This window comes from Phoca vitulina, unplaced genomic scaffold (genome assembly GCF_004348235.1).
Source record: "Phoca vitulina isolate PV1807 unplaced genomic scaffold, GSC_HSeal_1.0 scaffold1, whole genome shotgun sequence".
Lineage (NCBI taxonomy): Eukaryota > Metazoa > Chordata > Mammalia > Carnivora > Phocidae > Phoca > Phoca vitulina.
In genome coordinates, this window is record NW_022589704.1 from 8,841,898 (window position 1) to 8,856,186 (window position 14,289).

The 14,289-nt window shown below is 50.6% G+C and overlaps 1 protein-coding gene across 1 annotated transcript; it reads right to left on the reverse strand.

Moving 5' to 3' along the window:
- Positions 1-1,827: 1,827 nt before the first annotated feature.
- Positions 1,828-9,746, reverse strand: CUNH2orf72 (chromosome unknown C2orf72 homolog). Its single transcript, XM_032400176.1, has 3 exons — positions 9,110-9,746; positions 7,738-7,851; positions 1,828-4,477 (listed from the first exon to the last, which is right to left on the reverse strand). The coding sequence occupies exons 1-3, from the start codon at positions 9,699-9,701 to the stop codon at positions 4,338-4,340; spliced, it is 846 nt and encodes a 281-aa protein (XP_032256067.1). The 5' UTR covers positions 9,702-9,746; the 3' UTR covers positions 1,828-4,337.
- Between the last annotated feature and the right edge of the window lie 4,543 nt (positions 9,747-14,289).

The following is a 14,289-nucleotide window of genomic DNA, read 5'->3' on the forward strand; positions in this document are numbered from 1 at the left end:
AACTATGAATTTCATGAAATCTAAATACAGATCAAGTATTTTGGATAAAAATTTAGTGTCTAAATCAAGCTGTTAGCGTAAAAGTCTCATAGGATTTCAAAGATGCAAACTGTCTCATTACAAATGTTTTATATTTAAGTGGAAATAATACTATTTTGGACACACTGGGCTAAATAAAATATATTATTAAAATTAGTTTCATCTGTTTTATTTTTTCCCTAACGTGGCTACTAGAAAATCTAAACCTACAGATGTGCCTGGTGTTAGATTTCTCTTAGGTGGGGCTGGTCTAGACCTACCCAGAGGTCTTGTTCCCTCTGACCTCCCATCTGGGCCTGGCCCTGTTCTCTGGTGCTGGCACAGGCCTGACCAACCCAGACTGAGGGGCAGAGGCTAACGCTGAGACCCCCTCCTGCCAGGGAGCAAAGGGCTCAGAGTGGCTGCCCTGGCAGCTAGGGGTTCTGGAATGGGCAATATCCCTGGGATGGCAGGTGGTTAGGGTAGTCAAGAGTTGGAGCAATGATCTGAGAAGCCCTCATTAACCAGCGAGGAAAAGAAGAAATGCAGGGCAGGAAGACAAGAGACCCAGTGTTCATAACCAGGACTCAAAATGCGGGCTTGGTCACAAGGACTAAGTGCCTAACTGCTCCTAATGAGTGCAGAACAGGACAGCAACAAGCCTGAATTAAGACTTAATATTGAACTCCTACCTGAGGGTCTCTGAATTTCACCAGTCAAGTGAAAGGCAAAAATTCCTGCCTTTGCAGCAGGAGTCCCGGTCAGGGAGCTCAGGGAGGAAGGCAGACAGGGCTCTCGCCCTTGCCAAAGCCCTGGACCCACAGTGGCCCCAGTGCCCGGGCCAACTTTGGACCTGAGCAATTCCACACCCTGGTCCCTTTGGAATCTCTGTGAACCACGGCATGACCCAGTGAGTAGCCTCTGATTCTGCTCCCAGTTAGGCAGCCCTAAGTATAATGCAACCTGAGGACTCTGGCTCAGGGGGCCAAAAGCATCTGGAGAATTCATGCAGGATCCTGGTCATCCACCCTGCCTTGTACCTTGTTTCCTTTGAACTCTAAGATTACACAAGCAACGGTCTGTCTCAATCCTCGATCCACTAACACACAAGACCAGGTCAGAAGGGGGTTGTGCAGTCCATGGGTACAAAACAAAAGGCTCTCTCCACTGCACTGGTTACGTTTGCCATCCAAACAGGACAAAGTGCAGGTCTCGCGACCACGGGGAACCAGCCCCGCAGAGTGGTGCTGCTACCTTTTGAAGTTTAGACTGCTATCAGGTTAACACGGCTGTCATCGACTTTTCCCGTGAGCTTGGGTCCTGGGTTCTCTGCTGGGGATAAGAGGGGCTTGTTGAGAGCACATTGGTTTGGGGGCCTTGACCCTTGGCCCCTTTGCAAGTTTGCCCTGTTCCTGGTTTGACGACTGAAGGACTCCTCTTGCGTGGTAAGTCTTGGAGACAAATACTTTGAGAGGAGAGAAACCAAGATACAAATATTATAAAGGACTCTCTGAGACTTAGAGAAAGGCCATTTTGTCTCGTTAAACATGCTCATGTGTGCACACGAACGCACACATCCTGCTGAACACTGAGCCAAATGCTATCTTTGAAAAAAATCTCTTTTCAAACATTTACTTTCCGGCTACATCTTTTCCAATCCCAGCCGATTGGGTTGTGGAGATGTCAGCAGGGCTGGAAGGCTTTCAGGCCAAACTATTCCTGAGGTTCCCACCTTTTGCCCAGGCGCCCTGCCCCCAAGGGCCCCTGTGAGGAACGCTTTATGAGAATAAAGGGAAAGATCCGTTCTGGTTTTGATAGACAGCAATGAGGTACTGTTTGGTTTTATTAGATATAAGGAATTATTGAGTCAAGTCAGAAACAGCACAACTACTGCCATATTAGAAGGATTAATACCCACCAGCCCAGACTGTGACTTGACCGGAGGCCCTCACCAGTGGTATCACTGACCTAACCCAGGGCCTCTATTCCCAGACAGGCCCACCGCAATCTTCATGCCTTATAGGAGTCCTTGGGGAAGAGACCTACCACCAAGGTCATCCCTTCCGGCACCTAACTCTTGTGTCTGCTAGAAAATACCAACTATATTATTCCTAAAAAGATCGCATATAGCCATGTGTCAAGAAAGCCAACCGGAGCCCCAAAGGATCTCAGTCCTGTGTTTCCCGGTTGGAAGCAGAACACAAATCTCAGGAAAGACCTTCTCTCTTCAGCTAGTCACCAGAGACACTGAAAATAATGAAAAAGTTATATGTAATCCACTCTTTACCCCACAGGCTTGCAAACTCAAATGTCCACTGGGACCAGGCGGGTGGCACGTATGAGTGAACTGAAGTGGAGAGGTGGATTAGATGGGTGGGAAGGGGGCTCCACTCAGGGGAGGGGGGTTGCAGCGAACTGGACATGATGGCATGCCCCATCCTCCACCCAGAAAGCTAGCTTTTTTATGTGCAATCTCTCAAGTTTCAAATATTGGCAACAAATACAAAAGGTTTTTAAACACAGTAGAGGCTGTGCCTTGTAACTTCTGCCTTAGAGAATTTCCTACCTTAATAAAAGCTCCCCCCCCACCAAATAATACAACTCTGACCCAATTATTACAAAGAAATTAACAGAGAAATAGAAAAATATAGCAGCTTCGAAAACACCAATCTCCCCATTTTAAAACAAAATCAACGGTAATTCATTGAATTCACTCTCGTGTAGGAGGTCAGCTGGGTCTACCTATTGGTGAGACAGCTTTGCATTATTAAAATGACACCTGCTGCTAACCAACCCCAAATATGATGTCACCCTGCCTGCCCTCATGCTATCCCCATGAGGCAGAGAAGGGACAGAATTAGGCTGCTTATTATGAAGAATAAATTGAAGCATAGAGCCAGGGGGACCCTCCTTGATATCACACAGCCCCTCAGCCACAGGTTTCCAATTCCACATTTTGGTACCAGAGATGAGAGCCCAAGTAACTATTGGAAGGTATGCAGCACCTTGTAGAACCCTGGGCAGAGAGTAGCCCAGCTGCGTGTGTGCCGAGCAAATCGTGCACGAATGAATGAATTTAGCTACTTCCCTTAGATAGTGCTTCCTACCAGGGAAAATCAGGAGCTGCTCTTGCCATTCCAAAGACTTCATTTCTCCAGGGGCAGGCGAGGAAGGCAAGGGAGTTAATACAGAGTTCCTTCTACGAGTGAACAGATGGCTCTCCTGGCTTTTAAGGGAACATCATCAACCCTGTCTGACTCATAAACAGAGGAAAAAGGATTCAGGAACTTGGCACCTCTGGGCTGGGTCTGCTTTGACCTTGGAAGGGCCTGAGATCGAGAGAAAGTCCCATGTCCTTGTAATCCATACTCCTACCTTTCTTGTTTGGTGCCATGGGCACTTCCCAGCATCCTTATTTTCAAAGGATTTGGCATAGAAAGTCAATGTCAACATGAAGAAAGGGGGCATGCAAAGCAGGTGGCTGTCTTGGCTCTGACCCAATAGGCCCCCAGGGCAGCAAGCAGTGTAGTCTTTATGCTGGCTTGCTCTGGGAGCCAAGGTCTCAGGAAGCCCAACCCTCTCTGCTGGGGGCGGGGGGGCACACACTTCCTAGAATTTCACAGGGAAAAGGGATTGGCTCATCCAGTTTCTTGAAGGAGCCATGATGGGCAATTTGGGTGGAACAAGTCTTTGCTGTTGGAGATTGTCCCGTATGTTGTGAGAAACCCACTAAGTGCCAGGGGCACCTCATAGTCACAGTAACCCCCCTCAAAACACACTCTCTCACACTCACCCACACAAGTTTCTATTGCTGCCTGGAACGGCAGCCTAGCTCTTGGTTGAGAGCCCCTGGGCTTGTGTTTGAGAAACACAAACACTTGTCTGTTTCACAAACACAAGCCCCTAAAAGTTCAATGACATGTCCAAGGCCACCCCCCCCCTCCCCGATCTGATGACTTCTGGTCCACAGTCCTTTCCAGATGCACTTGAAATGACGGATGCTAATGCAAACACACCATGGGCTGCCACAGAACCATAGACCCTCAAAGAAGACAGCCATCTGTCCCAATGCGTAGGAAAACTGAAGTACAGAAAGACCAAATAACCTCACTGTGATCAGAGAGTGAGCAAATGTGAGGTGGGGGGCAGGCTCCAGGAAAATAAGTTTTCCTAGCTGGTTCAACGCAGCAGTCCCCTTACAAGTGGGGCCTTTGAAGCTACCACCATTCCAAGGTCAACGTGGAGGCAAGGGGGCTCAGTGAGAAGGAGCCAGTCCCCAGCGTGCAGGTTAGAGCGCGGGTAGCCCAGCCGTCCAGCCTTCATCTCGATTCTCCAACGGGATCTGCAGGAGTATGGACCAGTCCATCACAGGCTCTCGGCCCCTTCCCGGGGTCCTCACAGTCTCCGTTGGGACATATGGCTGTCAGTACCAGCTTCTCCTCAGGGTCCTGGAGGTGATCTGGAACACAAGAGAAGGAATCACCCAACCAGAAGGTCAAGTTTAAGAGTGAGTAAGCCAGGAATGAAAGGGGAGGAAGTTGGCCCCAGTAAATATCTACTTAAAAACCACAGTAACATACATATCGAGAACCTTAAAAATGTACATAGCCTTTGACCCAGCAATTCCACTTCTAGGATTTTATCCTAAGGAAATAATTAGGAATAATTAGTGGAACTGCCATCTTGCTACCAGCCCAAGGATGAAATGACACGGAGGGTGGCCCAGCGGAGAGAAGGAATGAACCTGGGTCCTCAATGGGGTCACTGGGCCCCAGAATCAATCAGCTCTGAGGCTGACTCTACCTGTAGACTATCTTTTAGGTGAGATACTGAATGCTCTTGCTTTATCTATGTCAGCTTGAGTCATGGTTTCTCTACCTGCGGCTGAAAGCATCCTAAGCTATTTGATGTCCAAAGAAGAGACTGGTTGAGTTAACCATGGCTCACCCACATGATGCGATACAGGCATTAAAAATGATGCATAATCCCTGCTGAGCAGGGAGTCTGCTTCTTCCTCTCCCTCTGCTCCTAGCTCCTGCTCATGCAGTCTCTTGCTCAAATAAATAAAATCTTTAAAAAAAGGCATAAAATTCCATAGAATTAAACACACACACACACAGACACACACACAAATACAAGTGAAACTGGGGGAATCTTAGTAAGATCTGTGGATTGTTTCAATGCCAATATTCCAGTTGTGATATTATCCTATAGTTTTGCAAGATGCTACCAGTGGGAGAAACTGGGCCAAGCGTACACAGGATCTCTCTGTACGATTTCTTACAACTGCATGTGAATCTACAATTACTTACCATTCCCCTGGAAGAGAAAAGAGGTTACTGATATGTAATTACTGCCATGGAATATTGCACACTCACAATCTGTTATTGTGAAGGAAGCAGATTCCAAAAGAGTACGTATAAATGTCTGTCTGTGTAATCTCATATTTATTATGTATAAATGCATATGCATAGTCTATGAATGCAATTTTAATTAATACATTCACTTCTACGTGAGAATACAGGGATGCCTGGCTGGCTTAGTCCGAAGAGCATTCAATTCCTTTTTTTTTTTTTTTTTTAAGATTTTATTTATTTATTTGTCAGAGAGAGAGATGGGGCAGAAGCAGGGGGAGAGGTGGGCAGAGGGAGAGGCAGGCTCCCTGCTGAGCAAGAACCTCGATGCTGGACTTGATCACAGGACCCTGAGATTGTGACCTGAGGCGAAGGCAGATGCTTAACCGACTGAGCCACCCAGGCATCCCGAGCATGCAACTCTTGATCTCGCGGTCGTGAGTTTGAGCCCCACGTGGGGTGTAGAGATTACTTAAATAAAACTTTAAAAAAATTGTTATATGCTACAGAGAGGGGAGTTATCCAAGATTTATGTAAAATTATTTATGATTCCTTTGCTTTATTATTTTTTCCCTTTGGTTTCCAGAAATACCCAAAATGATGATGGAGAGACTGAAGTTAACATTTTTGCAATGGAATGCTTTAAATACCTGATGCATTTGGCAGATGATTCACGTATTATATAGAAGCGTATTTATTACAATTTAAATAGCACAAGGAGATATACAGCTAGGTAGACAGACAGATGGGCAGAATGGTCTATGCCAAAATACAGATGATAATTACTTTTGAGGGATGGGAGTAAGCAAATGATTTTCATACTTGTTTTCCTTTCTCAAATTTTTTGAGCTTTCACCCGTGATAGGCAGAATTCTAAGACAACCCTTAAGATTTCCACCCCTCGGTGCACTCATCCTGTATCATCACCTCCTTTCAGTGCGGGTGGAATCTGTGACTAGGATGGGAGGGTCCCTCCCTTGATCAGGGCACCATAGAGGACAACAGTGTGAGTTCCTCCTGTGGTTGAGTGACATAATCGGAGACCAGAAAAGTCTCCTGCTACTTGAAGCAGCAGCTGCTGCGTTGGAGAGACGTGTAGAGGGATGGCTGTCAGAGCTGAGAAGAGCCCCAGCTGACGGCCACCGAGAAGGCAGCAGAGAAGTGAACTCTGCCCACAACCACGTGAGTGCAAAGGACTTAGGCTCCAGAAAGGAATGCAGCCTGGCCGACCCTCTGATGCGGCTTAGTGAGGCCCTGCCCAGACTCCTGACCCATGGAAATCGTGAAGAATTAATGCGTGTTGTTTTAAGCCACCGAGTTTGTGGTAACTTCTTACATGCCGAAGGAAGGCTGACACCTCGCCTAATGATTTTTTCAAACGTAAGGGACACAAGAAAAGTGTGTTTTAAAACACTGCCCATTGTTTCTGTAACAGAGCGGTGCTGTCGGGTACACGTTGGGGCTGTGGGACACATACATTTAGCTGCTTACAACTTACTCCCCCAGTACTTTCTAGCTCTCTCACAACAGCCTCAGCAGGTGCTCCCGTGGACTTCGAAGAACTGTGTTTCCCCCCCTTCTCCCTTTAGCGGCCTGAGGATCCTACCCTAGAAAAGGCTTCTGGCTAAGTTCCTTCCTCTTCATTCCCAAACTGCCAGTGTTGGGTCCAGGCTGCCCATTGTCCCTCCTAGGACTAGACAGTCCCCTCCTAACTGGCTCTGCCTCTAGTCTCTCCCTGCTCCACAGTCTTGTCACCTCTCCAAAACGCCCCTAATCTGGACACCCCTGCTCAGAAATGGTCAGCAGCTCACTATTTCTGAGAGCCTTGGGTCTAGGGTCCCGATTTGGTCCCAGCTCTCCTCCTCAGCCCTCCCAGTCTCCTGTATCTCACCGCCCCCCACCCACACTCCTAACAGGGGCTCCTTTTCTGAGCATGACATCATGCCCTCAAGCCTTCGTTCATACTGCTTCCTCTCCAAGGCTTCCCATTTCTGCCTAGGACAATCTCTAACCCTTAGCTCTGATGTCACGTGTTCCTGATGCTCCCTGGATCCTCAGGGGAAGATGGAATGCATCTGGCTCCAAGCACCCCACCGTGCATATGGCAGACACCTGCCTTCCAGCCCTGCCCACACCAACTGCATTCATTAGTGAGAGATCCATGGGGCTAGGGCCCTACTGGGGGGCCCGTGTGCCTGTTGCCCGGTGGCAGGAGCACCTCACATCACTCACCTCCATGCTCTGCACATGGCAAATGCTCCACGGATGTTGGTCAACTCTATCCCTCAGGTCCCTGTGTGCACAGGACCAACCCCATAATCCCAAGCACCTGGCCCTCAGAAGGCCAGGAAGGCAGCACACTCACCCTGAGCTGGGTCACCGGGGGAGGTGGCATCTGGATCCTTCCCCCGGCTCCAGGGACCCCAGGAAAAGCACGCCAGCAGTGCCGGGAGGCCCGGTCTCTCCCAGGGTCCTGCTGCTAGAAAGAACACAAAGTCCCATATGCCGCAGGTGAGCATGTTTGACAGGACTGAGAGATTTTCTGTTCAGCAAACCAAGAGCCTCAATTTATCAACCGCCCTGGTTTCAACTGTTTGATTAAAAAAACAAAGATTCTGGGGGCGCCTGGGTGGCTCAGCTGGTTAAGTGTCTGCCTTCGGCTCAGGTCACGGTCTCAGGGTCCTGGGATCGAGCCCCAACTCTTTATTTTTTATTTTATTTTATTTTTTTTAAAGATTTTATTTATTTATTTCACAGAGAGACACAGCGAGAGAAGGAACACAAGTAGGGGGAGTGGGAGAGGGAGAAGCAGGCTTCCCGCAGAGCAGGGAGCCCGATGCGGGGCTCGATCCCAGGACTCCAGGATCATGACCTGAGCTGAAGGCAGACACTTAACGACTGAGCCACCCAGGCGCCCCGAGCCCCAACTCTTTAGCAAGAAGGGAAGGCTGGAGGGCTTGGAGGGCAGCAGGTGCTGGGAAGGTGGGGGCAGGAAGGGATCTGGGAGTGCAAAGAACAATCCTGCATCCCTCAGCTTTGCCAGATCCAGCTATACTTAGTGTATTTTAATCCTGAGACCCTGAAAAGCTCTTGTAAAACCTTCCGTACCAGGTGCTGATGGCAGTAGTCACCCAGGCTGGGAAAAGACCCTCACTCCCCTCCCTACGCTTCAGGAGAACGTGGAGAGAAACGCAGCAGTGGGTGCACAACCAGAGTGGGTAGCCAAGAAGGATTAGAAAATTCTGGGCCCTCAGTCCCCACACCCTTTCCCCGTACTCAGAGTCCTGGCATCTATTCCTATGACCCCATGGCGCATCCCTAGCTGCACAGGGTCCTAGAAGCTCCTGGCACCGCCAAACCCCGGTCCCAGTTCTGTTCCCCTTTCCACCTTGAAACTTGGGCCTCCTGAGGCTTTCTCACCTCCTCTCCCTCCCCCCCAGCTCCCAGCCGAGTCCAACCCTCTCTCCACCAACTTTCCTGCCTTGAGCTGGTCTGCTCGGCTTTCCCAAGCCCCTGCGTCTCTTATGCCCTCTGGATCCTTCGGAACAGACTGGACCCCGTGCCCGGGGCCCGCTCCACGCTAGCTGGAAGGCCTAGCGCTAGGCACCTCCCCTCTCTGGGCCTCAGTTTACTGTGGTGCACAAGGAGTGAAGCTGACCTAAAGAGTTCCAACTTGGGGGCCTCCCCCCGACCCCAGCCGCCCACCGCCCGCGCCCTCCCGGGCCTCGTAGTCTCACCTGGTCGCGCGGGCCCGGCGGCTTGTAGCGCCCTGCAGGCGGCCGCCTGGACGGCCAGGCTGGAGGCCGGGTGGCCTGGGCAGTAGGCGGCCGCCTGCACCGGGCCCCCCGCCTGGCGGCCGAACACCGCGCGCAGCAGCGCCTCCAGGAGCCGCAACCCCGGCGCCACCGCGTCCTCGGGCCCGGCGTCGGCCACCAGCACCCCGACCAGCGCCGCCCCGGCCCGCCGGCGGCCGCGCACGTCCCGCAGCATCTCCCGCAAGCGGCGCCGCGGCTCGCGGGCGGTCAGCGAGGACGCGCGGCACAGCACGAAGACGAGCGGCGAGCGGATGGCGCGCGCCCCCGCCGTCCCGGGCGCCCTCTGCGCCCCCGGCGCCCCGGCCCCCGCGCCGCCCGCCTTGCCGGCGGCTTGCTCGGGAGGGAACACGGCCCGGGCGAAGTCCCGCAGCAGCGCGCGGCTCTGCTCGCGCTCCCACAGCTCGCCCACCAGCAGCACCTGCCCGCGGCCGCCCGCCGCCTCCACCAGCGCCTGGAAGGGCAGCTGTGCCGGGCGCGCGGGCCGCGCCGCCAGTTCCTCCAGCTCGCGCTCCATGCTCGTCGCCGCGCGTCCTCTGCGGCCACCCGGGCCCTGCGGCGCCGGCTGCGCGCCTCTCGGGGCGCCGGCGCTGGGGCCCGGGAGGACACGCCCCCGAGGGCCAAGCCCCGCCCGACTCCCGGCCCGCGGGCCGGGCGCGGCTGGGCGGGGCCTGGGGCTTTCCCCGCAAGCGCCCTGAGGGTGGCTCCTCCCGCGCAGACCTTGCGGCGGACGCGGGGACACCGGCCGTCCATCCGTTCGTCCATCCATCTATCCATCCATCCATGCGCCGGTTCCGTCATTCATTCAACAAACACTTGTTGAGCACCTACTAGGTGCAGGGCAGCCAAAGGTGAAGGAAGACAGAAACCTACCATGTGAACAAGTTAGGTCGGTTTGAGACCCGGAGCAGATACTTCCGGGGAGTCCGTGTAGTTTGGGGACCGGAACTTCTTGGGGGGGGGGGGCTGCCTCTAACTGTGCTGCTTTGGAGTGTTGGTGGGAAGCACCGGAAAAGGGAATGCAGAGAAGGGGGTCGGGAGGTGAGAAAAGAGGGGAAGCAGGGGTTCCTTCTCTACTTCTGACACTTAATTCACCTTTTGGGCTTTCAGCATTTAACAAAGGCTAATCGAAGGCTCATTATTTCCACAAATACTTATTACCCTGGGCACTGGGGGGTGAAAACCAAGAAGACAGCATTACTCCCTGTAGAGCAGAAAACTTAGGAAGGCAGATGTGGGCACTGATGGTGCTCGGATCCGGGGTGGGGGTGGTGTAGGGGGTGACAAGAGGATGTCAGTAGGCCAGGTTAGAAGCAGAGATGCGTTTCCTTTAAGTCTGAGGGTCTAGGTCAGCTTCGTCCAATGGAACATTCTTTGATGATGACAATGTTTTATATTATCTATACTGTCCAATGCAGTAGCCACAAGCCACATGTGACTATTATTACTTGAAATCTGGCTAGTGCAACTGAGGAGCTGAATTTTACATGTGATTTAATGTTAATTAAACGTAAATAACTGCATGCGGTTCATGCCTGCAGCATTGGACTGAGCTGGTCAAAGCTCTTTACTTCCACTTTGTTATACACTGTATAGACCAAAGACCCCTTTGGGTCCAGAGCATGTTCATGCTCAGCGTCTCCTTCTCCGTATAACCCCTAATCCGCTCTTCAGTTACCCTATTCCCTGTCCCGTATAATTATGCTGAAATGTCTCCTCCTAGAGAATTTGTATGTCCATTCAATAAAACACACCTTTTTTGAGCACCTACTGGGTGCAAGCAATGGGGATTAGAAGATGTAGAAGCAGCTCTGCTTTAAGTCTAATTATCCAGCAGTTGTTTTAGCCAATGTTTGGAGTAAGGACCCCGTATCTTTGTTACGAGTCTAGTTAATATAAACCTCTTCCCTCTGTGTACCGTCTTTGCTCAGGGCAGAGATCCAGGGGCTTGGGTAGGAAAAGCCCCAGATTTGGAGCAAGAAGCCCTGAGCCAGAATCAGGGTTGGGTTCTAACACCAGCTCTCATCTTGTATTTATTGAACATCTCTGCCATGTACCATGCCCAGTGCTGAGGAGACAGCTGGGAACAGGCCAAATTCCTGCCTTCATGGAGGGGCTGTTCTAGGGAGCGCTGGGAGAGAGAGAAAAAAAAAACAAAACAAATAAACACATAAATAACTGCTTCAGTTGGTGATCGGTACTATGAGAAAAGTGATGCATGGCTGACAAAATGGTCACATATTGGAGATGCTGACCCCTTCCTGTGCGTACAATCCTGAAGATGCCACAGAAGCAAGAGGGACCTTGATGAGGATTAAGAAAGGAATGTAAAAACCATAAGAACCTGCCCCCTCCCCCCATCCTACTTCGTCGGAGGCAGCAGGGGGTTGGGTCATGGAGTGTGGGAAGGAAAGGGTAGCCCCTGCACATGAGGGCTGGGTGCTGTAGAAGGGCATAGGTTGAGTGAATGTCTTGTAAGGAATGTGTACTTTTCTCTGCCTACATTGACTTGGATAGATCATTGCCCAGCCCCAGCCCCCACCCCCCAGCCCCAGCCTTATGGCCGTCACTGCCATGATGCTCTGAGGCAGAAAATAGTTGTGCTAGTCAGGAATGGTAATATCAGGCTGGGGTTAGAAGCATAGAACAACGACCAGACCTGGCAGCCCCTAGCAGTCCTGGCCCTTCTTCCCCCTCCTTGGGTCAGGGCATTCCAACCACATGACCTAGCTCATGAAAAGAGTAGTGGCCAGGGGAGAGTGCCCAGAAGTTCCCTGAGAAAGGTGCCTGGTAAGTTTTGGGGGGTCAGAGGCACCTGGGGGGTAACCAAATTTACATTGTAATGCCAGAGGCAATTACCCCGTCCCCACCCCCCCCACCCCCACCCCGTTCTTTGAGCGCCCCAGGAGGAAACAAGGTAGAATTTAGGCTTGAGCCTCTTTTAAGGTAGCCAAGGTAGCTGATATCCAGGAGACCATCAATCACTCAGAAAAGTAATCAGAAATCTGGAAAGTTTAAGACAGCAGATTTACAATACCTGAATTAAGATTCATTTCAGATACTAGTAACACAGACTCCAAATAACAGCTAGTAATAACACAGACTCCAAACACAATGAAAGTTTATTTTTCCCTTTTGTAGAAGTGTGGAGGTGGACCATTCATGGCTGATAGAGTAACTTTGTATTACCAGTTCTTTGAGGGCTCAGGTTTCAATCCAGATCGCTATTCCCCCATCTCATCGTCATAATCCAAACTGGCAGTGAAAGCGCCAGCCATCACATCTGTATTCCAGGTACCTGGATAGCAGAGGGCTGAGGAAGGAACAAAAATCAGATTGCCTTCAGATTTCTTAACAGCAACACTGGATTTAAGATGATAGTTGAATACTATTTTTAAAGTATTGCAGAGAAAGAATTTGAACCAAGATTTTGATTTCTGGCTAAATTATCAGGTATTTATTTATTTTTATTTTATTTTTTCAAAATTATCAGGTATTTAAAGGATCAGAAGGTGTCTCATATAGAGCCCCTCTTTGAAAACACTGTTGGAGGAAGCACTCCAGCAAGAAAAGAACGAAATACAGGCGTGCAAGAGTAAGAGGGATTCAGTCGCTTGTTTGAATCACTGTTGTCTACGAAAGGGTGCAGTGTGGAGTCGGCAGAGCACAGCCTGGGTACGTACAAGCTGCAGAGGTGACAGAGCCAGGGTGGGGGGGGGAATGGAAAGTTCCCGAGTGAATGGAAAGGGAACTGACCCCATCTAGGTCACCTCTTTGAGGTAGAGGGGAAGACACAGCAGCCGGCCAGAGAACTGCTCTGAGTTTTGGACTATCTCGCAAGCCTTGTCTAAAACCAACACGCGGGACGCCCGGGTGGCTCAGTCGGTCTGCCTTTGGCTCAGGTCATGATCCTAAGGTCCCGGGATCGAGTTCCGAGTCGGGCTCCTTGCTCCGCAGAGAGCCTGCTTCTCCCTCTGCCTGCAGCTCCCCCTGCTTGTGCGCACTCTCTCTCTCTCTGTGATTAAAATAAAATAATAATAAAAATAAATAAAATAAAACCAACACGCTCTGCCCCAAACTATTTATTCTCTGGCTTTAAATTTCCAGGTAACAATTCCAAACCTTCCAGTGACGGGATGGAGGATGAATCAGAGAGGAGGTGGGTGTTAAACAAAGGTCGGAGTCCAGGGCCAGTGTGGTTTATCTTTACCTGTGTTATTTACATGGCAAAGGTTCAGGTATTAAATTAACAGGAAACTACAAAGACCTTAAAAAAAAAAAAAAAAAAGAGGCAGGAGGCCAAGATGATTTTTTCCTCCTCTGTGTCCACACCCTTGAAAATATCATCATAAAACAAATAGGCTTTTTCTGATTTCTCTGGTTTTCGATGAAGATGTAAAGTGAAACTGGGATTTCTGAAACAATTTGCCTCTTTGTGGTCCCTCAAGCAGAACTTGGTGGGAAGAGTGACAGAAACGTACTGATTTGGAAAAGAAGGAGTGATCTTGGTCTGGTTTGGGGAACATCCTTTGTTCTCTTTTCTCCCTTTCATGCTATCCTTCCTTCCTCCCTCTTTCCCCTCCTCCCCTCCCCTCCTCTTTTCCTTTCACCTGTCCCTTCACCTTTTTCCCTTTCCCATCGCTCTTCCTTCACTTCTTTCCTTCCTTGCTCTTCTCCCCTAAACAATTGTTTTTGAGCTTTGAGGAAGGTGGGGCCTGGGGAGAGTGTGTGGGCTCTGGGGCAATCCCTATATGGAGAGAAAGATCTTAAATGTGAGGAAACCATGAAGGGGAAGGAAGCTGGGGGGAGTCCCCAGGACGCAGAGAGGACCGAGGCTGGGGCGGGAGGTTTCCAGACCGAGTCTGACAGGGCCCTGTGGGCAGGCCAGCGGAGCAGCTCCTGTCCCCTGTGCTGTGTCCTGGCTGCAGGATGACCCCAAGGGCACCACTGTACTCGGACTTCATTTCTTTGTTGTCAGGGTGGAACATTTTCTTTTCTTTTCTTTTCTTTTTTTTTAAGATTTTATTTATTTATTTGACAGAGAGAGAGAGACCGCATAAGCAGGGGAAGTGGCAGGACAGGCAGAGGGAGAGGGCGAAGCAGGC